Below are 21,937 nucleotides of genomic sequence, written 5' to 3'. Positions count from 1 at the left end.
TTCTACCCTGCTACCAGTATTTGAACCAGGAACAAACATTTGATGGCAATTCTCCCACAGTGATTAAAAAAAAAAAAAGTGGGGCGCCTGGGTGGCTCAGTCATTAGGCGTCTGCCTTCGGCTCGGGTCGTGGTCCCAGGGTTCTGGGATCGAGCCCCGCATCGGGCTCCCTGCTCCGCGGGAGGCCTGCTTCTCCCTCTCCCACTCCCCCTGCTTGTGTTCCCTCTCTCGCTGTGTCTCTCTCTGTCAAAGAAATAAATAAAATCTTAAAAAAAAAAAAAAAAAAGTGACCTAGTATTTGTTCAGCTTTAAATTTCATCCATGGCTCAAAGTGTTAAGTAAAAAAAATCTAGAAGAAAATACCAATTTTAACAGAGGGGATGCTTTTTACTTTTTGTGTTGTATACCTCTAATTGAATCTTCTACGATAGGCATGTGTTACATTAGTAAAATTAATGAAAACATAATGTATTAAAAATGTTACCTAGAATACATCATTAATATCCATGACATGAATTTAACATTATCCAGGGGACAACTGATTCACATATGATTATTAAATACCAGAATCTGACCTCGAATTTCTCATGTCAACAACAGACCAACACATTACAATTTAGGGGAAGCTATATTCTGGGTACCTCCAAGATGTTTGCAGAAAAAGGTTAGAATTTGTTTCCAAGCATCTTCCTGAGCCTTAGAATGAGCCCTGGGCTCCCCACCCCAGATTACGGGTTTGTTCACTAATGTATGCACAGAAGCTGGGCATAGGGGGAAGTAAGGAGGCTCAATAAAATGCCCAGTCCCAGGATAAGAGATGATCTGGGGTTTTTCCCTTCCATGGGCCTGTAACCGTTCGGAGGCTATTTGGGCACATAACTCACTCCTCCAGTTATGGTCATCCTGACCAACGATGAAGAGGATGGGCCCCTGGGCCTTCTCTATTGGAATCATGCTGGGGTTCTCATGCCCTCCTACAATATCATTCCGAATATCCACAATGTCCAGGAGGCCTGAGAAAGCTACCTTGATTCTCCTAAAATCATGGCCCAATGATGGGATGCAAGTCTGCTTATAGTATATGGCTCTGTTTCCACTGAACCCAGATCCATTGATGGAAACTGTGGCTGAGATGTTCTTCAAAAATGAGGCCATGGAAAGACAAATATCAGCCCCTAAAGAAATGCCCAGAAGCCCAATGCCTGGGCCCTTTACCTGGAAAAAAAGAAGAAAGAAGAGTCAAGAACGTATCTCATAGAAAAATGTTCTACAATGATGGCAATATTTTTCATCAACATCAATTCACCTAGTGAGTGTTGATACTTTGGGTCTGAGTTAAGCTGAGGGTAGAGGGAAGATGGGGGCTGGGAAGAAGCTGTCCCTTTAGAGGCTGACAGAAAAAAAATAAAATGGGGCTCCTGGCTGGCTCAGTTGGTAGCACACATGACTCTTAATCTTAGGATTGTGAATTTGAGCCCTACACTGGGCAGAGATTACTTTTAAAAAAATAAAGGCATTACCTATTAAAACACTTTTTTGGGGGGCACCTGGGTGGCTCAGTCGGTTGAGTGTCTGCCTTCGGCTCAGGTCATGATCCCAGAGTCCTGGGATCGAGCCCCGCATCGGGCTCCCTGCTCCGTGGGAAGCCTGCTTCTCCCTCTCCCACTCCCCCTGCTTGTGTTCCCTCTCTCACTGTGTCTCTCTCTGTCAAATAAACAAACAAAATCTTAAAAAAAAAAAAAAATGAATAAATAAAACACTTTTTTTTAACGTAACTAGAGATGCTAACTTTAATTTGTGAGTTGTCCACAAGAGTATCAACCTCAGCTGACAGGAGTTTCTTCCCACATAAAAAATATCTGGGTGAACACATGGCAAATGAATTGTGAACTCACTGGCAAGTCTGGGTATTGATTACAAATGTTCCAGACTATCATCCACTAGAGAATGCTGAGTCACGGAGCCTGTCAAGTTCAGGTCCTCATTTGGGTGGACACGATCTAAGTCTCACTGTGCCAAGGTATCTAACTCTGTGGAACCAAGTTCTGTTCTAAGTGAATGACTCACCAGACCCCATCTAAATATACTGGCAAATGATTAACTTTATGGAAACAAAGTAAGACTTCAGAGTCAAATTAAGTAGTTCTTAGCTTCTGAAATATGTGGGCAAGTTCTGATCAAAATCTAAGAACACACTGATATCAGAAAATTAAAGATTAAAAAATCAGAAAGAGTCTGCACAGAAAAGTAAACAATCAACAAAACTAAAAGACAACCTAAGGAATGGAAAAAGACATTTGCAAATCACATATCTGATAAAGGGTTAGTATCCAAAATTTAGAAAGAATTTATAAAACTCAACACCCAAGGCACCTGGGTGGTTCAGTGGGTTAAGTGTCCAACTCTTGATTTTGGCTCAGGTCATGATCTCAGGGTCCTGGGATCAAGCCCTGCATCGGGCTCCCTGCTCAGAGGGGTGCTTCTCCCTCTCCCTCTGCCCCTCCCCCTGCTCATATTCACTCTTGTGTGCACTTTCTCTCAAATTTTTTTAAAAATCTAAAAAAAAAGAAAAGATGTTCAACATTACTCATCATCAGGGAAATGCAAATCAAAACTACAATGAGATAGTACCTCATACCCATCAGAATGGCTAAAATCAACAACACAAGAAACAAGTGTTGGCGAGGATGTGGAGAAAAAGGAACACCCATGTACTGTCGGTGGGAATGTAAGCTGGTGCAGCCACTGTGAAAAACAGTATAGAGGTTCCTCAAAAAGTTAAAAATAGAGCTACCCTACAATCCAGTAATCACACTACTGGGTATTTATCCCAAAATACAAAAACACTAATTCAAAGGGATACATGCCCCCCTATGGGTATTGCAGCATTATTTACAATAGCCAAGATATGGAAGCAGCCTACGTGTGCATCAATAGATGAATGGATAAAGATGTGATGTATATATATACACAATGGAATATTATTCAGCCATAAAAAAGAATGAAATCTTGCCATTTGCAACAAAATGGATAGAACTAGAGAGTATAAGGCTAAGTGAAATAAGTTAGTCAGAGAAAGACAAATACCATGATTTCACTCATATGTGGAATTTAAGAAACCAAATAAAGAAAGGGGAAAAAAAAAAGAGAAATCAAGAAGCAGACTCTTAACTACAGAGAACAAACTGATGGTTACCAGAGGGGAGGTGGATAGGGGGATGGGTTAAATAGGTGATGGGGATTAAGGAATGCACTTGTGATGAGCTGTTGAATCCCTATATTGTACACGTGAAATATAACACTGTATGTTAACTATACTGGAATTAAAATTAAAAACTTAAATAAAGAAAGCATGTAGGGGCGCCTGGGTGGCTCCATCAGTTAAGCCTCTGCCTTCAGCTCTGGTAATGATCTCAGGGTCCTGGGATCAGGCTCCCTGCTCAGTGGGGAGTCTGCTTCTCCTTCTCCCTCTGACTCTTCCCTTTGCTCATGCTCTCTAATGAATAAATCAATCTTTTTTTTTAAAAAATGTTAAAACTAAAAATTAGAAACTCATTTTGCATAACAAATGCAAATTCCTGAATAATACCTTTAAATAAAACTTCACATGGATTTTTACAATTAATCCTGTCTTACTAAGTCATCTGACAGAGAAAGTGTAAATAGGCACCTAAAGCTAAGGAAGTCTCCAAAAGATATTTCTGTAAAAGAAGAGTCGAGCAGCAACAGGGCACCTGACACAGGTGAGTGCAAAGTGACACCCTCCCTGGATGTATTTCTAGAGAGAATGATACACTAAAGGACATTAGGAGAACCTTGGAGTGTTGAAGCATGTAGCACAGGGCTTCTTCAAAGTAGTCCAGGTATATGCCATCAATTTCCTTGGGGAGATCTTCAAAGTTATAATAAGCTAGAGCCAACGTGGCAAAGCCATGACCAGCCAAAAGGCTGGCTCGATATTCCATGAGGCCCCCTCCAGTTCCAAAGATGTCAATGATCCCCGGGAAAGGTCCAGGTCCTAGAGAAGAGATTATAAAGGAAAGGCATTATACAATTTAAAGAATTTGCTTTCCTTTTAGAGATCTCTTTAGTGGGTTCCTATGAATCAAAGGGAAAAAAACACAGCTCCCTGAGTTATGATGCAAAAGGAATACAAATACCTTGTAAGGAAAATCTACAAGGTACCTTCTCATTAATGAGTTTATCCTCCATATGATTCTATAAATTATCTACAAGGTTCTAAGAATCTTTAGTTATCAAGGGCTAACTTGAGTAACAAAGTCTTTCATTACTGACTACATCATGGAAGGAGGAATTTCATGTTTTAGACAGTGTTGATTCATAGTGTTCTGTTAGGGGATTGGACATAAAATTAAGAATCTTGAAATAAAGCTTTATGTTGTGTTGCATTGACCCTTGGCTTTGTGTGTGTGTCTACTGATATTTCAGATGTCTATTTAGAGATAGGAAAGAAAAATAAATATCCAGAGATGGCTTCAGGTGAGAAAACCAGTAGAATCTAAAGTGTGATCTGTGGTACAGAAGGGCATGAAGAAGTGGAGAAGAGGCCCAGTGTACCCAGGGCGCTACAGAAGGGTGACATGGCAATAGCTTCCTTGACTGATAGGGCTGATGAGATCTATAAAGTAGTTATTAAAGTGGACCACATACCTACCCATCCTGACCCTTTTTATTTTAACCTGCCGAATAACAGTACTCACCTCATTGAGATATTATGGAGATTAAATGAGATAATGCAAGCAAAACGCGTAACACAGAGCCCAACATATCAAAATACTCCATTTTGGTTGTTTGGCTACTGGCTTAGTCATTGTCAGCTTCTCTGTCCTAACGGATGAGCTAAACTCTGCCTGCAGTAGTACCGGAAACCACTGGCCGCCACGGCACCCAGCCGCGCGCCCCCTAACAGCCCACACTCACCAGGGGGCAGGAAGAGCGTGGCGCGCACCCGGCCCGCGCGCACCGGCTCCCGCCGCACGCCCGGCCGCAGGAAGTCGCGCTCGTGCACCGCCCGGCCCAGGACGCGCCCGGCGTCCGGCTCGTGGCCGTCGAGCACTTCCAGCTCCACGGCGAAAGGCGTCTGCACGTCCCGCTTCACAAACCGCCAAAAAGGCTTATCTGGCTCCAGGGCCCAGAGCAGCCCCATGGGCTGGAGCCCCACGAAGCTGCCGCCCAGCGCGGGCGCGCGCTCCAGGTCCAGGAGGCCGCCGGCGTCGGCTTGGTACCGCGCGTGGGCCCGGAAGAGCGCGCCCTTCTCGTCGCGCAGGGACGCGCGCAGCGTGACGGGCTGTCGCGGGGCCAGGCCGCGCACGGCGATGCGCACGGGCTCGTCCCAGCTGCAGCGGCCCGCGGGCTGCAGGATAACCGTCACCATCCCGGCTGCACGCGGCTGCCCTCTGGACCTGGAGCAGGGAAGCCGCAGGTCGCGACCGGCCGAAGTCTGGCGCAGGCGGCGGAGTGCGCTGCGCAGGCCCGACGGGGTCAGGCGTCCCTTGGCGCAGGAACGGTGGGTGGCGGAGCCGCGTCAGGAGGCGTCTGGGCGCTGCAGACCCGTGGCCTGCGCACCCGGGACTCGCCTGAGTTAAAAGCAGCAGCAGGTTGTTCTCCCAGCCCGGGGGGTGGGGGGTGGGGGGCGCACGGAGCGTCCTGAAAACTGAGTGTGGTGCTGAACCCTCCTCCGAAACGCTTCTCTCCCTCCGGCCGTTCTCAGTTGTTGGAGTGAAAGTTGGGTAATCGATTCGTGTTGAAACCAGAACTGAATGAGTTTAGGCAGAATTCCAAGAATCCCAGGCCCTCCGTGGAAAAGGGTAACTTTTTTTTTTTTAACTTTTAGTGAATTATAACATACGTACAAAAAGCGTGCAAACCCTAAGCGTACAGTCCAATGAATTTTTACAATCGGAACGTAGCATACCTGTGTAACCAAGCACAGGAATCCAGAACCCTCATTACCAGCACTCCAGCAGCCACCCTCATTCCTGCTCCAGGCATTTCCCTTGTCCCCAAAGGTACTCTATCCTATTCCAACAAAATGAGTTATTTTATGGGAATGAATCCTTCGGTGCGTCGTTTTTAGTGTCTTTCTGCTTTCAACAGTGTTTATGAGATTCATGTCTATTGTTGGGTGTAGTTGTACATCTTTTATTATCACTTATAAGAGGTTCCATTTTGTGATAGGACAAGTGTTTGTCAACTTTACTACCAATGGACAGTTGATAGTTCTCAGATTGGGACTATCTGGTGCTATGAACATTCAAGAACCTATCTTTTGATGAACATACATGTGCATTTCAGTGGGGTATATACCTGAGAGTGGAATTGCTGTATGATAAGGAATGCATATGTTCAGCCTTAGTAGACACTAAAAGTCAACCTTTTGAATGGGACCCTAGAAGCAATATCGATATAATGTTCAGAGATGCCCAGTGTTTTATTTATACATACAACAGTAAAAGCTACTCTTTATCAATATCCAAATGCTTTACATACAAAATTCAACATATTCACAAAACAATGGGAGTATTTTTAGAATATCGCTGAGGAGGATCTTGAGGCTTGGAGAATATTAAGCCACTGAAGTTATCTAATTAGAGCCTTGACTAACTCCAGAAGTGGAACTCAAAGGTAACAGCAGCATTGTGGTGAGGTGTAATCAGAGTTCTAGCTCTGGCTTTATTAACTAGTTCTGTAGCCTTCCAACAAGTTTTTTATTTCTCTGGGTCTCAGAGTTCTTGTTTGTAACATAGTAAAAGTCTCTTATAGAGGATCAAACATGATAGTGTATGTGAAGTCTTAAGAGTACATGAAGCAAAACGTAAGGTTTGATTTCATAATCGCCAGAGACTGGGCCCATGTGTTTCATTTCTCATGATCTCCAGATAGTTGCCCTAGGTTTGCATATGGCTTTCTAAACTGCTCTTATAAGAAAAACCAAAATAAAGATATTCTTTTTTAGAGAAAAAAATACATATTTTTTGAAACAGATGTAAGCAGTTCTGAAAAGTTTAAAATGTGAAATGATAGAATCTCTTCTCTTTCCAGTTCCCCTTTTCCCTCAAAGGTGGTTGCATACATCTTGATTTTTTTCCTGTATGTTTGCAGTATGTAAGCATATGGGAGTGTAAACATACTAATCCACTGTTCTGCAACTTGCAGACCTATGTTTTCATTTTTCTGTATATACAGGAATAGAATTGATGGGTCGTATGGCAAATCTATGTTAAACCTTTCGAGGAGCTGCCAGACCATTTTTCGAAGTCGCATTTGAAATCCCACAGCAGTGTATGAGAGTTGCAATTAATCCACATCCTTGCCAACACTCGTTATTATCTGTCTTTCTCATTATAGACATCCTAGTAATAGTCTCTTTGTAGTTTTGATTTGCATTTCTTTGGTGGCTAATGATGTTGAGCATCTTTTCTTGTGCTTATTGACCGTTGTATGTCTTTGGAGAAAGGTCTATTTAGATCCTTGTCCTATTTTTTTAAGTTGGGCTGTCTTTTTATTATTGAGTCAAAAGAGTTATTTATATATTTACATATAAGTCCCTTATCAAATATGTGATTGACAAATATTTTCTCCCATTCTGTGAGTTGTCCTTTTATTATTTTTTTAATTTTTAATTTTTTTTTTAAAGTAGGCTCCATACCCAATGTGGGGCTTGAACTCACAACCCTGAGATTAAGAGTCCTATGCTCTACTGACTTGAGCCAGCCAGGTGCCCCTATATTTTTTAATGGTATCCTTTGATACATAGAAGTTTTTAGGCTTCTTTTGTCTTTGTTTTTTTAAGTAAGCTCCATGCCCAGTGTGAGGCTTGAACTTGTGACCCCGAGATCAAGCGTTGCATGCTCCACCAACTGAGCCATCCAGGTGCCCCTACTCCTTTATTTTCTTCTAGGAGTTCTGTAATTTTAGCTCTTATGTGTAGGTCTTTATTGAGTCAGTTTATGTATGGTTTGAGGTAAGGATCCAAATTCATTATTTTGCATGTGGTTATCCAGTTGTCTCAACACCATTTGTTGAAAAGATCATTCTTTTCCCCATTGAATTTTCTTGGCATCCTTGTCAAAATTCAATTGACTATAGATGTGAGGGTTTATTTCTGGACTCTCAGTTCTATTCTGTTGATTTTTATGTCTGTCCTTATGTGTGTGCCATGTTGTCTGATTGTTGCTTTGTAGTAAGTTTTGAAACTGGGAAATAGGAATCTTCAACTTTACTCTTTTTCAAGATTCTGGGTCCCTTGAATTTCAATAGGAATTTTAGGATCAGCTTGTCAATTTATGCCAAGAAGCCAGCTGGAATTTTGTTGGAGATTGCATTGAATCTGTAGGTCAATTTGTAGTCTGCCAAGGTGACCATAACAAATCCCAGAGACTGGTGGCGAGAACAACAGAAATTAATTTCCTATAGTTCTGGAGGATAGAAATTCAAGATCACAAGGTGTCAGCAGGGTTGTTTTCTTCTGGGGACCAGGAGGGAAGAATCTGTTCCAGACCTCTTTCTTAGCTTATGGATGACCATCTTCTTGTATCTTCACATGGTTTTCTCTCATACATGTTTGTGTCCTAATCTCTTTTTATAAGGACACTAGTCATCTTGGATTAGGGCCCCTTCATATGACCTTATTTACTTTAATTACCTCTTTAGAGGCCTTGTCTCCAAATACAGTCATATTCTGAGGTGCTGGGGATTAGAATTCAACATGTGAATTTTAGGAAGCCACAGTTCAGTCCATAACAGGGAACAGTGCCATTTTAACTAAACTGAATTAATTAAGACTTAATATTAAGTCTTCTGATCCATGAAATGGGATGTCTTTCCATTTACTTAGATCTTCTTTATTTTCTTCCAACAATATTTTGTAGTTTAGGGACTGCGTTTGAGGAAACTCAAATATAGATACTCTGAGTGGGAAATAACTTCCTATATTTTCTTCAAATACTATTATCATTTATATTTTGAAGTGATCTTATTAAATGCAACATGTTTAGTGTTTTATCTTCTTGGTGAATTGAATTTTTTTTTTTAAATCATGATCTTCTTTACTTATAGTAATACTTTTTTTTCCCCCTTGAACGGATGTGGACTGATTAATACAGCTACATCAGTTTTCTTTTTTGTTAGTATTTGTCATGTGTATCTTTTTCTCTGTTTTTCCTTTTTTTTTTTCTTTCTAATATTTTTAAGTATTTGGTATGTCTCCTAGAAATAACTGTAATAAATTAAAAAAAATCAAGCCTGGCATTTCATTTATGTTAATAGGCAAGTTTGATCCATCAGTAATTATTGATTACTGATATATTCAGATGTTTCTATCATTTTATTGTGTGCTTTCTCTGTGCTTCTTTTGTACTTCTTTCTTGCCCTCTTTTGGACTGATAAAATTTCCTTTTTTGGCAAATGGGGCTTGATTGGCTTTTGCCTTTCAAAAATGGAGGGCTAGAGGAGGGGGACTACTAGAAAAAAATAGAAACTCTAAGATTTAAAAAAAAAAAAGTCCTCCTGTACATAACAAGACAGCATCCGCTCTCCAGGGCCTGAGACTGAGAGCAGGGGCCTCAGGCAGGCCAGAAAAAAAAAATTAAAAAGTAAAAAAACAAAACAAAACAAACCCCTTTTTTTCTTATGTCTTTTCTTTATACAGAAGTCAAACATTCTTTTTTTTTAGTGGTTACTCTTGAATTTTTAAAAAGGTAACTTGTTTTAATGGTTACTGTTAAAATATTAACAAAGTGAAGAGTTAATATATTTACTTTTCTCTCAGAAAATGACAAATACCTTAGAATACTTTAACTGTCATCAACTTTTTCATCTTTCATATGTTTGTTGCTCTTTGTTTCTGTTTAATATCTACTTTGATTTTTTTTATCAGTGCTTCTTTCCTGTGTTTATATGGCTATATTTTTATCTAATTTATTGAGATAAATTACTGGTTCTTTTATTTTTCTTATATTCTAATAAGTCTATTTAGGACTGTACTTTTCCTCTGAAGAGTGTTTTCATTATTGTTTCATCATAACTAATTTTTTTTAAGATTTATTTATTCAGACTCCCTGCTGAACGCAGAGCCCATCACAGGACTCGATCCCAGGACCCAGAGATCATGACCTGAGCTGAAACCAAGAGTCAGACGCTTAACCAACTGAGCCACCCAGACAACCCATCATAACTTTTAAATAGTTTTTAACTTTCTACAGCTCCTTTTTAATGAGTTATTTGGAAGGAACTTTTGTTTTAATTGAAAACTTAAATTTTTCCCCAACTAATTTCCGCATTGTAAAAATCTAAGAGTAGGAAAGAGCTTAAAATGGAAATCAGCAGTCTTTTTTCCCACCCCTCTTCTGTCACCAAGTTCCCTGTCCTTCAAGCAGCCTTTTTTTGGGGGTGGGGCGGGGGGGCAGAGGGAGAGAGAGAATCTTAAGCAGGCTCCACCCCCAGCACGGAGCCATGGGCGGTGGAGGGGGTAGTGGATCTCAGGACCCTGAGATCACAGCCTGAGCCAAAATCAAGAGTCTGACACTTAACTGACTGAGCCACCCAGGCACTCCTAAAGCAACTTCTTTAACTGGCTCTATTTTCACTTGCTTTTAGGGTTATCTCCATTATACTAGATACTATGCCTAGCCCTCTCTTTCTTAATTTTTGCATTTTAGAATTATCTATTGACTCAGGAGTGTTCAACTTACTCTTTCTTCCCCTCTCAGTGTTTGATAGATGTATTATTACTTTTGGTTATAATGTTGGTTATTTTTGTTATTTATTTATTTGTTTATTTGACAGCGTGAGAGCACAAGCAGGGGGAGCAGCAGAGGGAGGAGGGACAAGCAGACTCCCCACTGAGCAGGGAACCTGATGCAGGGCTCGGGTTGCAGGACCCTGGGATCATGACCTGAGCTGAAGGCAGATGCTTAATCGATTGAGCTACCCAGGTGCCCTACTTTTGTAATTTTAAATAATATATTTAAGTCTTTATTTCTAGTTCCATAAATCTACAACTTTTAAAGATAAAGACTTTAGCAACCCGTATGTTTTCCTAAATGCTTCCTTCCACTTTTCTTGTCTCCCAGAAAACTGTTAATGCTCCAAGTAGTTAACTAACTTCTTGTTAATTTCTGATTAAACACCTTGCATAGTGTTTAGAAAATAGAGTCTGCATCATTTTTACTCTTGGGACTTTATTGAACTTTTTTATGTTCTGCACATTGTCAACTTTTATATATTCCAAGAGTATTTGAAAAAAATGTGTTATCTGTTGCAAAGTTCTCTTCTCTCTCTGACTAATCAAATTTATTAATTATGTAATTTAAATCTTCTATATCTTTACTTATGTTTATCTTAGATCTGTTAGTTTCTGAATGGTTGAAATACATAAATGATTATTGGAGGTCTGTAAGTTTCTTCTTGCATTTCTAAAATGTTTGCTTTATAGGGGCACCTGGGTGGCTCAGTCGGTTAAGTGTCTGCCTTCAGCTCGGGTCATGATCTCAGGGTCCCGGGATGAGTCCCGCATCAGGCTCCCTGCTCAGCGGGGAGTCTGCTTCTTCCTCTCTCTCTGCCCTTCAACCCCCCGCCCCGCTCGTGTCCTGTCTCTCTCTCAAATAAATATATAAAATCTTTAAGAAAAAATGTTTGCTTTATGTATTCAAAACTATATTGAATAGCTATATAGACATGACTGTTCTGTTGTCTTGCTGGATTGTGTATCTTATTGATACTTGCCACAGAGAATAAAGACTATATTTCCCCACCTCCCTTGCAGCGAAGAGTGGACATGTAACAAAGTTCTGGCCAACAGTACAGAGGCAGAAGTGGAATGTGAAACCTTAGGAAGGTATTCCCAAGTGAGAGCATGCCCTTCTCCTGCCCTTTTCTTCTTCCTGCTGGCTGGATTTGTATATAATAGCTAGAGCTGGAGAAGCTAGCCTTCCTTATTGTAGAGAACAAAACGGAGTCTCCCATGTCAAGCAGGGTCCTGTGTCAAGCAATGACGCAAGCAGTTAAAGGTACTGCCCCTCAAGATATCCCTGGGACCAGCATCAGCTGACACCTCAGAGCTGATAACAAGCAGAAGCACAGGAGGTCTGTAGGGGCCCAAGATCCATTAAATCCCTAAAAAATGTTTGCAGCAAACTGTCAGACTCTTCAAACTCTTCAGACGCTGACCCCTCTATGTCTGACCACTTTAAAAAGGCAGCTGCCACCAAAGGCCCTGCCCGGTTAATCTCTAAACAGAACTTAGATCCTTCACTGCTTAAACTTAAGAAGCAGTAAATGCCGAGAATTGACCCAGACCAGACCGAGTCCTCATCTCAACCGTGTGCCCACAGACTGACTTTATGTTTGGTTCGTTAACTTCTGTTATCTTATTTATTGTGTGGCTTGTCTGGTGTTCTGCTCTGTGTGCTTTGAAAGAAGCCAGGTTCAGTCACGTGGTGAAATGTCATTGAATTTGAAATCTGAACCTGATTTATAATTATGATTTAGTTTGCTCTATGATTGAATAAAGCTGACATCGTGGAAGGACACAGCTCGTGTGTGTGTCTTCATAGTGTGCTCATGACACTTTTACCATGATATGGAAGCTACGTAGTGAGGACAGCAGAGTTTGGGGCCCTGACAGTGTGGAAAATAATCCTTGTACTGTGCCACTTGCCTGGAATATTTGTGAGAGAGAAATCAATGTTTATCTTATTTAACTGTTCGGGGGATTTTCTGTCACTAGCAACCACCTCTAAACCAAATGCTCTTTTTAACTTCCGTGGTGATAGTTGGGTTCTTATTTCAGCAAGTTGCATAAGACTAATGGGAAATTATGCTAATTTAGAAAGAAGGTTCAGGGGCAGCCTGGGTAACTCGATCAGTTGAGCATCCAACTCTTGGTTTGGCTTGGGTTGTGATCTTGGGGTCCTGAGGTTAAGCTCTGGGTGGAGATCTGTGCTCAGTAGACGTCTACTTCTCTCCCTCTCTCTCTGCCCCTCCCCTTGCTTGTGCTTGCTCTCTCGGAAAGAAGGAAAGAAAGAAAAAGGAAGGAAGGCAGGAAGGGAAGGAGGAAAGAAAGAAAAAAAAAAAAGAAAAAGAAAGAAATGAAGAAAGAAAGAAAAAGTTTCAGATGCTAGGCAGCCAAAGAAATGATAAAGTACCCATTTCATTATGATTGGTGCAGGGATTTTGGAGCAAACTACCAAGTTAGAGGAAATAGTCCTTATAAGAGATCACCCTCACTTCTGATACCAGCTGCAAGTTTGTCAGGAGGGCAGGGTGGTCCTCAAAACCACCCATAGAGTCAATAATATGCTGAAACAACCCAGAAAACAGACTGAAAGCTATTATATTCATGGTTGTGATTTATTACTAGAAAAGATTCAGCTTAAAATCATCCAAGAGAAGATGTGTACAGAGTGGCATGTCCAGGGAAGTTTCTAACATGTAGCTTGGGTTGTCCTCTCCAGTCAGGTCAAGATGTGTTATTCTCCTGACATTGATGTGTGATATTTGCATAACCAGAAAATTCACCTGAAATCTGGTGTTCAGAGTTTTTATTGGAGTTACATTACATAGGTGTGATTGCTTGACTGTCCACACAGTTGAATTCAGTCTGCAGTCTGCAGGTGGACTGAAGCCCAAAGCCCCCACCCTAATCACATTGTTGGTCTTCTGGTATGGCCAGTTCCCACCCTAAGGTGTAGGCAGCCTCTACCCTAAATCATCCAGTGTGACCCAAGACCCCTAAGCAACGATACTGCTATCAGAGGTAACCATTTTAAGAGCCTACAATCACCTTCTAGTAGCTTAGGGTAAAGGCCAGATCTCACTTCTGTGCAGAGCCTTTAATCTGAAGCCTGAAGTTGTCTGCATATAATTAGCCTCATGTCATGTGACCACGTGCATCTTGAGTGTGGAATGACTTTATACTGTGGCTGTGTTTTCTCTTATCCTGAATTTTTTTTTTTTTTTAAGATTTTATTTGTTTGAGTGAGAGAGATCAAGAGCCTGTTCTCTTTTGTAAATTTGTTTAATCCAAAGCTAAGACCACTGCTGCTAGAACAGTGTGCTGGATGTGCGGCGGTCTCCTTGCATGGAGGCCAGTGGCGCAGGTGGTGAAAGAGTTCACCCAAGGCACAGAACAAAGGAAGTTTACTGAATTCACGGCAGGGGAGCAGAGAGCTGGACAGCAAGGGAGAGACTGTCTGCAGGGCGCAGGGGAGGTGGGGGGTGGGACTGAGGAGGTATGGGAATATATGCAAGTTTCCTTTTTTGGTACCTGTGCCTGGTTGTAAGTAGCCCATTGGTCAGCTCGGGCTCACGGATATTTTGAGGTGGGTCACCTGACGGGCCTGTTGGTATTCAGCCAGGAGATCACTGTGGGCCTTTCTACCTCACTCAGGTTTTCATTGCTCAGTTTGGTTGCCTAAAAGTGGCCTCTACACTGGGATTTTTCCATGCCTTAATTTTTTCCTCATACATTTCCCATCTCTTGTTTCAGCAAAATTATGAGAAATTTTCTTTTTTTTTTTAAAGATTTTATTTATTTATTTGAGAGAGAGAATGAGATAGAGCATGAGTGGGGGAGGGTCAGAGGGAGAAGCAGACTCCCTGCCGAGCAGGGAGCCCGATACAGGGCTCGATCCTGGGACTCCAGGATCATGACCTGAGCCAAAGGCAGTCGCTTAACCAACTGAGCCACACAGGCGCCCCAGATTTTCTTAACTCTTCCTTCCAAATTCCTAATTTGGCTATTAGCCATGTCCATTTTGTTTTTCAGCTTACCTACTGAATTGTTTATCTCAGCAATTATATTTGTAATCCCTTTTTTTTATTTACTTAAAAAAAATTTTTTTTAAGATATATATATTTTTAAGGATTTTATTTATTTATTTGACAGAGAGAGACACAGCGAGAGAGGGAACACAAGCAGGGGGAGTAGGAGAGGGGGGAAGCAGGCTTCCCGCAGAGCAGGAAGCCAGATGCAGGGCTCGATTCCAGGACCCTGGGATCATGACCTGCGCCAAAGGCAGACGCTTAACGACTGAGCCACCCAGGCCCCCCCCCTTTTTTTTAAAGATTTTATTTTTAAGTAATCTCTACCCCGAACATGCAGCTGGAACTCAACCCCGAGATCAAGAGTTGCACACTCCACCGACTGAGCCAGCCAGGCACCCCATATTTGTCATTTCCAATGAATTTTCTCTGATTCCTTTTTAACATTGCAACTTTTTCTTGTTTTCAGGTGAGATATTCTCAAATACCAAATCTGAGAATGCTGAGAATGTTTCTAAGTTATCTGTGGTTCACTGGATCATCTGTTTACTTTTGAGTCAGTGGTTCTGTTTGCTCAATGTGGTCCTTGTGATCCGTGCTGTTGGTTGGCCTCATGAACCATTTATATTTATAAGCAAAGAATTAGACTCATTGGTATTGGTAATTTGTAAGCTCTACCTGCAGGGGTAGAAGTCTTTTTTCCCAACAGGCCTGTCTTCTGAATGGGGAGTAACTGTAAGCTCTGTGTAAATGTGTGGGGTGTTTGTCATTAATCAGGTTTAACTTCAGGTCACTGAACAGGCTGGCTTGTTGGGGACAACTTCCCCCTCCTTTCAAAAAAAAAGAGGACCTTATTACTTACTACTTTTCTTCTAGAGTATTCAGTATAGTGCTCCCTTCCCCCCGCCCCGGGCAGAGGTGCCTTTGTTCCTTTTTCTGCCCCTTGCTCTGTCTACTGTGGACATTTTAAGCCTCTATATTTATAACTTAGATCCTTCCCCTGGCCAATTCTTCACATTTTATTGAATGGATATTGAATTGAATGGAAGTGCAAGCTAAGGTTCATTGCCCCAGGGCCTGTAGTTCAGCAGGTGTTTGCAGAAGAGCCTGACAGGTTCCCAGTGCCACAGCCATCCCGAAACTGGTTTTTATTTTATTTATTTAATTTATTTATTTTTTATTTGAGAGACAGAGAGAGAGTGAGTGAGAGAGAGCATGAGCAGGTAGAGAGGCAGATGGAGAGGAAGAAGCAGACTTCCCCACTGAGCAGGGAGCCTGATGCGGGGCTCGATCCCAGGACCCTGGGATCACGACCTGAGCCGAAGGCAGACGCTTAACTGACTGAGCCACCCAGGTGCTCCCGAAACTAGTTTTTAAATTAATTAACATTACGGGTAAATTTCCTCTTCCTTCTGGAAAACAGTACGACAGTATTTCCCGGCCTCCTCTGTAGTTTTGTTGGGTTTGAATGACTAAGTTCTACTAATTGGGTGGGGGCTAAAATGATATACCCTGGGCTGGTCCTAAAACATGACTTCCTATTCTCTTTCCTTCCGATGGCAATTTTGGAAGCCAACCCAGTTGTTCCAAATGGCAGGGCTACATCATAGAAGCCTGGATCTGTAAATCAATGCTTGAATAAGAGTTACTGAAGATTGGTGCCCAGCTTGCTTCAAATTGTGAAGAGAGTGACAAAATAAACTTTTGTTGTATTAAGCCACTGAGATTTCAGTCATCAGGGCATAATCTAGCATAACCTAAATAACACAGTTGCCCTGCCCAAGGCAATTGGTACACAGAGCCTTCCTGTTCTTTGTGTTTATTCATTTTTTTAAAAAGATTTTATTTATTGGGCGCCTGGGTGGCTCAGTTGGTTAAGCGACTGCCTTCAGCTCAGGTCATGATCCTGGAGTCCCAGGATCGAGTCCCGCATCGGGCTCCCTGCTCAGCAGGGAGTCTGCTTCTCCCTCTGACCCTCCCCCTGCTCATGCTTTCTCTCTCTCAAATAAATAAATAAAATCTTTAAAAAAAAAAAAAAAGATTTTATTTATTTATTTGAGAGAAAGAGAGCATGAGCAGGGGGAGGGGCAGAGGGAGAGGGAGAAGCAGGCTTCCCGCTGAGCAGGGAGCCCAACATGGGGCTCAACCCCAGGACCCCAGGATCATGACCTGAGCCAAAGGCAGATGCTTAACCAACTGGGCCACCCAGGCTCCCCTGTGTTTGTTCATTTTAAGTAAGTTTTTTTTGGTGGTTATTTGTTTGTTTGGAGCAGTTCATTTTTGAGTAGTCTGCCCATATTTGGCCTATGGTTTCCTTCATTCTTATCTATCCCATTTCTTTTGTGCTTTTTACCAAGAAATCTTCATATTTTCTAGACCTTTAAATAGCAGTCATTTTTCATTTTCTAAGATTGTTATGGATTTTTTAAAAACATTTATTTATTTATTTTAGAGCGAGCACGAGAGTACAAGCAGGGGGGACAGAGGGAGAGGGAGAGAAAATCTCAGGCAGACTCTGCTCTGAGTGTGGAGCCTGACAATCTTACGACCCTGAGATCATGACCTGAGCTGAAACCAAGAGTCCGTTGCTTAACCAACTGCACCACCCAGGTGTCCCTGGATTTATTCTTTTAAAAAATATGTCTTGGAGTGCCTGGCTGGCTCAGTAGCTGGTGTGTGCCCCTTGATCTCAGGGTTTTGAATTTGAGCCCCACACTGAGTGTAAAGATTATTTAAAAATAAAATCGATTTAAAAAAGTATCTTTTCTTTCCTTTAAAGGGATTTGGGAGAAGACAGGTTATGAATTTCGTCCATCAGGTTGAGCCATTTTTATTTCCTATATTTATTATCAATTTGTATTTTACCTTCTGAGAGCTGTCGTTTTATATCTTTTGGCCAAATTTCTTATTGGTTTGTAGAAGGACTTTATTTATTACCTGTCCATTATGTGTTCTATTTTCTCCTATTCTCTAACTATCTTTTAAATTTTTTGTCATATATTCACATTTTATGATGTTCAATCTCTTGGTCTTTTCCTTTATGGTGTTAGAAACCAAAATTCAACCAAAGAAATTTGAAGATCTAAACCCCCCCCCCTTTTTTTAAGGATTTTATTTCTTTATTTGTCAGAGAGAGAGAGAAAGCATGCATGTGCAAGCACAAGCAGGGGGACAGGCAGGCAGAGGGAGAAGCTGGGTCTCCACTGAGCAGGACTCCATCCTAGGACCCTGAGACCATGACCTGAGCCGAAGGCAGACACTTAACAGACTGAGCCACCCAGGCGCCCCAGAAATTTGAAGATCTAAGTGACTTTATTAAGCATGATTCATGAACTGGGCAGCATCCCATCTATCAAGCAGAGGGGAGCTCAGAGGAGTTGTACAAAATGGAAGGTTTTTCTAGGAAGGAGGGTTGGAACAAGAAGATACTTAGCAAAAGAAAAGAAAAGGTTTGTTTCAGGCAAGATAACCCTTCCTTAGGGAGAAGATCAGGGGGTCTTATAATGCAGATTACTTCATCTTCCTTTGGGGGTTGGATAGGGCCTTGTGACTGATTCCTCACTGACATTGATCAGAAAATTCCTGACTGACCAGTTAAGACTATGTATCTGGGAGAGGTTGGAATTGCGGTTAGGTTAGGTATTAAGCCCGGGTTTGGTGATTCAGCCACACCATTTTACGCCTGGTCTTTTCTTTTTAACAAGTTTTTGGGTTTTGTGTTATGCTAAGGAATACTTTCTCCTATGTATGATTATTATTGCATTTTCTCTCATACTTTTCCCTAATGCTATACTTGTATGGCTTTATTTTTAACAATTAAACTTTTATTCCCTCCAGAATCCAGTTGGTCTTTTTTAAGAATTCTGTAGCCATGTCCGTGAATTTATAGTAGTTGGGCTTCTTTAGATGGCAAGTAACAAAAACACACTCAAACTGGTTTTTAAAAAATAAGGAAATTATACATTGTAGGGGAGGAAAAATTATTTCCCTCTACCCTTCAAGGTCTCCTAGCTGGTCTAAGAATTAAATTGCCATGAGCCAGGGGCGCCTGGGTGGCTCAGTCGTTAAGCGTGTGCCTTCAGCTCAGGTCATGATCCCAGGGTCCTGGGATCGAGCCCCGCATCGGGCTCCCTGCTCCGCAGGGAAGCCTGCTTCTCCCTCTCCCACTCCCCCTGCTTGTGTTCCCTCTCTTGCTGTCTCTCTCTCTGTCAAATAAATAAATAAAATCTTAAAAAAAAAAAAAATTGCCATGGGCGCCTGGGTGGCTCAGTTGGTTAAGCGACTGCCTTCGGCTCAGGTCATGATCCTGGAGTCCTGGGATCGAGTCCCACATCGGGCTCCCTGCTCAGCAGGGGGTCTGCTTCTCCCTCTGCCCTCTTCCCTCTCGTGCTCTCTGTCTCTCATTCTCTCTCTCTCAAATAAATAAATAAAATCTATAAAAAAAATAAAAAAAAAATTTTAAAAATTGCCATGAGACAAATTAACAGGAAAAAAAAACCAAAGTTTTATTATGTGCACATGGAGGCCCAATAATGAAATTGAGACCCAAAGAAATGACCAAGGCAGGCATTTTTTAAAAAATTATTTTTACGGCAAGCAGTCTTTATACATTGTTGACAAAGAGACAATACGTTTGTGAGGAATTGACAGGACAAAGAAAACTTGTGTTTGGGAGCTTAAATCAGTAAGGAGTTCTGAACAGAATTTGGGCTAAGGTAGTAAATTAGAAAAAGATAACAAAGTTGGTGTGGGGCAGTCTCATTGGGTGGAGGCCAGCAGAGCGGTGGTGAAAGAATTCACCCAAGACAGAACAAAGGAGATAGAAGTTTACTGAATACACAGCAAAGGAGCAGAGAGCAGGACAGCCTAGAGAAACTGTCTGCCAGGAGGCAGTGGGGGAGGGGGTGGGAGCTGTAGTTAAGGTGGGGGCTGAGGAGGTATGGGAATGTATACAGTTTTCCTTTTTTGGTACCTGTGCCTGGTTGTAAGTAGCCCATTGGTCAGTTAGGGCTTATGAATGTTTTGAGGTGGGTCACCTGTTGGGCCTGTTTGCATTCAGCCCAGTGGTCACTGTGGGCCCTTTTACCTCATTCAGGTTTTCATTGCTCAATTTGGTTGCCTAAAAGTGGCCCCTACAGTTGGTTTATACAGCCTTCTCAGCTCTAATTCCCTATCTCTGATGATAAGGATGTCTCTTTAGCTCCTGGTACAGGGAGAGTGCCTTTCACATGGGAGATTATTTCCTGCTTTCAGGAGGACAGAGGTGGTTCTGAGGGTCCTCCTTGCACAGGCTGTTTTTTAAAATAGTTTTACTTAGGGCGCCTGGGTGGCTCAGTTAGTTAAGCACCTGACTTTGGCTCAGGTCATGATCCCAGGGTCCTGGGATTGAGCCCTGCACAGGGCTCCCTGCTCAGCAGGGAGCCTGCTTCTCCCTCTCCCTCTGTCTGCCGTTCTCCCTGCTTGTGCTCTTTATCTCTCTGTCAAATAAATAAATAAAAAGAAAATCTTAAAAAAAATAAAATAGTTTTAGTTAGAAATAATCACTATGCCATTGTGGTACATCTGGGGGCGGTCTGTCCAGGTCCCCTACAACATCTATTAGAATGTCCAAAATGCAGAACACAGACAACACCAAATGCTAGCAAGGATGTGGAATAACAGGAACTCTCATTCATTGCTCCTGGGAATGCAAAGTAGTATAGACACCTAGGAAGACAATTTGGCAGTCTCTTACAAAATTAAATGTACTTTACTATATGATCCTCCTTAGTATTTACCCAAAGATGATGAAAACTTACATCCATACAAAAACCTGCACATGGATGTTTATACTAGCTTGATGCATAATTTGCCAGTTTGAAGCAACCAAGGTGTCCTTCAGTAGGTAAAAGGTTAAACAAACTTTGGTACTTCCAGACTATGAAATATTATTCAGCAATAAAAAGAAATAAGTTACCAAGCTATGAAAAGACATGGAGGAACTAAATGAAAGAAGCCAATCTGAAAAGGCTACATACTGTATGATTCCAACTCTCTGACATTCTGGAAAAGGCAAACATGGCAAAAAGATCAGTGGTTGCTGGGGGTTGCAGGGGTGGGAGGAATGAATAGGTGAAGCACAGAGGATTTTTAGGGCAATGGAACTATTTTGTATATTATAATGGTGGATTCATGTTATTGTACAGTTGTCCAAAGCCATAGAATGTACAATACCCAAGGTTAAACTTAATGTAAACTAAGGACTTTGGGTAATGGATCAATGTAGTTTTGCTTTTTGCTTTTTTTTTTTTTAAAGATTTTATTTATCTATTTATCAGAGAGAGAGAGAAAGAGAGAGCATATACAAGCAGGGGGAGCTGCAGGCGGAGGGAGAAGCAGGCACCCTGCTGAGCAAGGAGCCCGATGTGGGACTCAATTCCAGCACCCTGGGATCATGACCTGAGCCAAAGGCAGATGCCTAACCGACTGAGCCACCCAGGCGCCCCTGGTCAACGTAGTTTATCAGTTACAATAAATGTAGAACTCCAGTGGGGGATATTGGTATTGGGGGAGGCTGTATAGGGGCAGGAGGCATATGGGAAATCTCTGTACCTTCTTTTCAGTTTTACTGTGAACCTAAAACTGCTCTAAAAAATACTCTTTTTAACAAAATAAGGAAATATATTGAATGGGAAATCAGGAATAGGTCTAATATCTGATTGATCCAATAGTTCAAGGATGACAACAGGAACTGTTTCTGTTTGCTCTGCCCTTCATGTCATAAGGTGGCTGCCAGAATGATTGGGGCTTCATACTTCTTCATTCATGTTTAGTGGGAGACAACATTCAGATCTCCACGTATGTGACCTAAGTCACATACTGTTCCCTGAATGGAATGTTGATATTGGCTTGAACCAAACAGGGATTACCATCACTGCCCTTGCCTTCAGGGTGGAGTTACTTTTCCCTGAAGCCCATAGCTGTGGGGAATGGGTGATACCTGAATGAAGGTCAGGAATTGTTATAAAAGGGAGAAGGGTAGTGTTTGCTGGGTAGGTACTTGACAATATCCTTGAGAGCAATGGAGGGCAGGCCCATTATGGTATTGATGGCTTTTTAGAAGTTAAGGCAAGAAAGGAAATTTTTTAAATTTAGAAAAAGAAAATGGGATTAA

At 41.8% G+C, this 21,937-nt stretch overlaps 1 protein-coding gene and 1 non-coding gene across 2 annotated transcripts; one reads left to right on the top strand and one right to left on the bottom strand.

The window, feature by feature from the left end:
- Positions 1-366: 366 nt before the first annotated feature.
- LOC118551805 (peroxisomal succinyl-coenzyme A thioesterase) lies at positions 367-5,756 on the bottom strand. Its single transcript, XM_078053918.1, has 3 exons — positions 4,942-5,756; positions 3,816-4,018; positions 367-1,215 (listed from the first exon to the last, which is right to left on the bottom strand). Exons 1-3 carry the CDS (start codon positions 5,393-5,395, stop codon positions 610-612), a joined length of 1,263 nt encoding a protein of 420 aa, XP_077910044.1. The 5' UTR covers positions 5,396-5,756; the 3' UTR covers positions 367-609.
- Positions 1,268-1,338, top strand: LOC118551813 (small nucleolar RNA SNORD56). Its single transcript, XR_004925253.2, has one exon. It is a non-coding gene; the product is annotated as a small nucleolar RNA SNORD56 (small nucleolar RNA).
- Positions 5,757-21,937: the final 16,181 nt, after the last annotated feature.

Source organism: Halichoerus grypus, chromosome 8 (assembly GCF_964656455.1).
Source record: "Halichoerus grypus chromosome 8, mHalGry1.hap1.1, whole genome shotgun sequence".
Lineage (NCBI taxonomy): Eukaryota > Metazoa > Chordata > Mammalia > Carnivora > Phocidae > Halichoerus > Halichoerus grypus.
This window is presented reverse-complemented; position numbering and strand designations above follow the sequence as displayed.

Excerpts from the sequence above, each read along its gene's own strand:
- LOC118551805 (XM_078053918.1), bottom strand. The coding sequence starts at position 5,395 with ATGGTGACGGTTATCCTGCAGCCCGCGGGCCGCTGCAGCTGGGACGAG. Across the intron at positions 4,019-4,941 it reads CACGCTCTTCCTGCCCCCTG|GACCTGGACCTTTCCCGGGG; the intron begins GTGAGTGTGGGC and ends TCTCTTCTCTAG. Across the intron at positions 1,216-3,815 it reads ACATGCTTCAACACTCCAAG|GTAAAGGGCCCAGGCATTGG; the intron begins GTTCTCCTAATG and ends CTTTTTTTCCAG.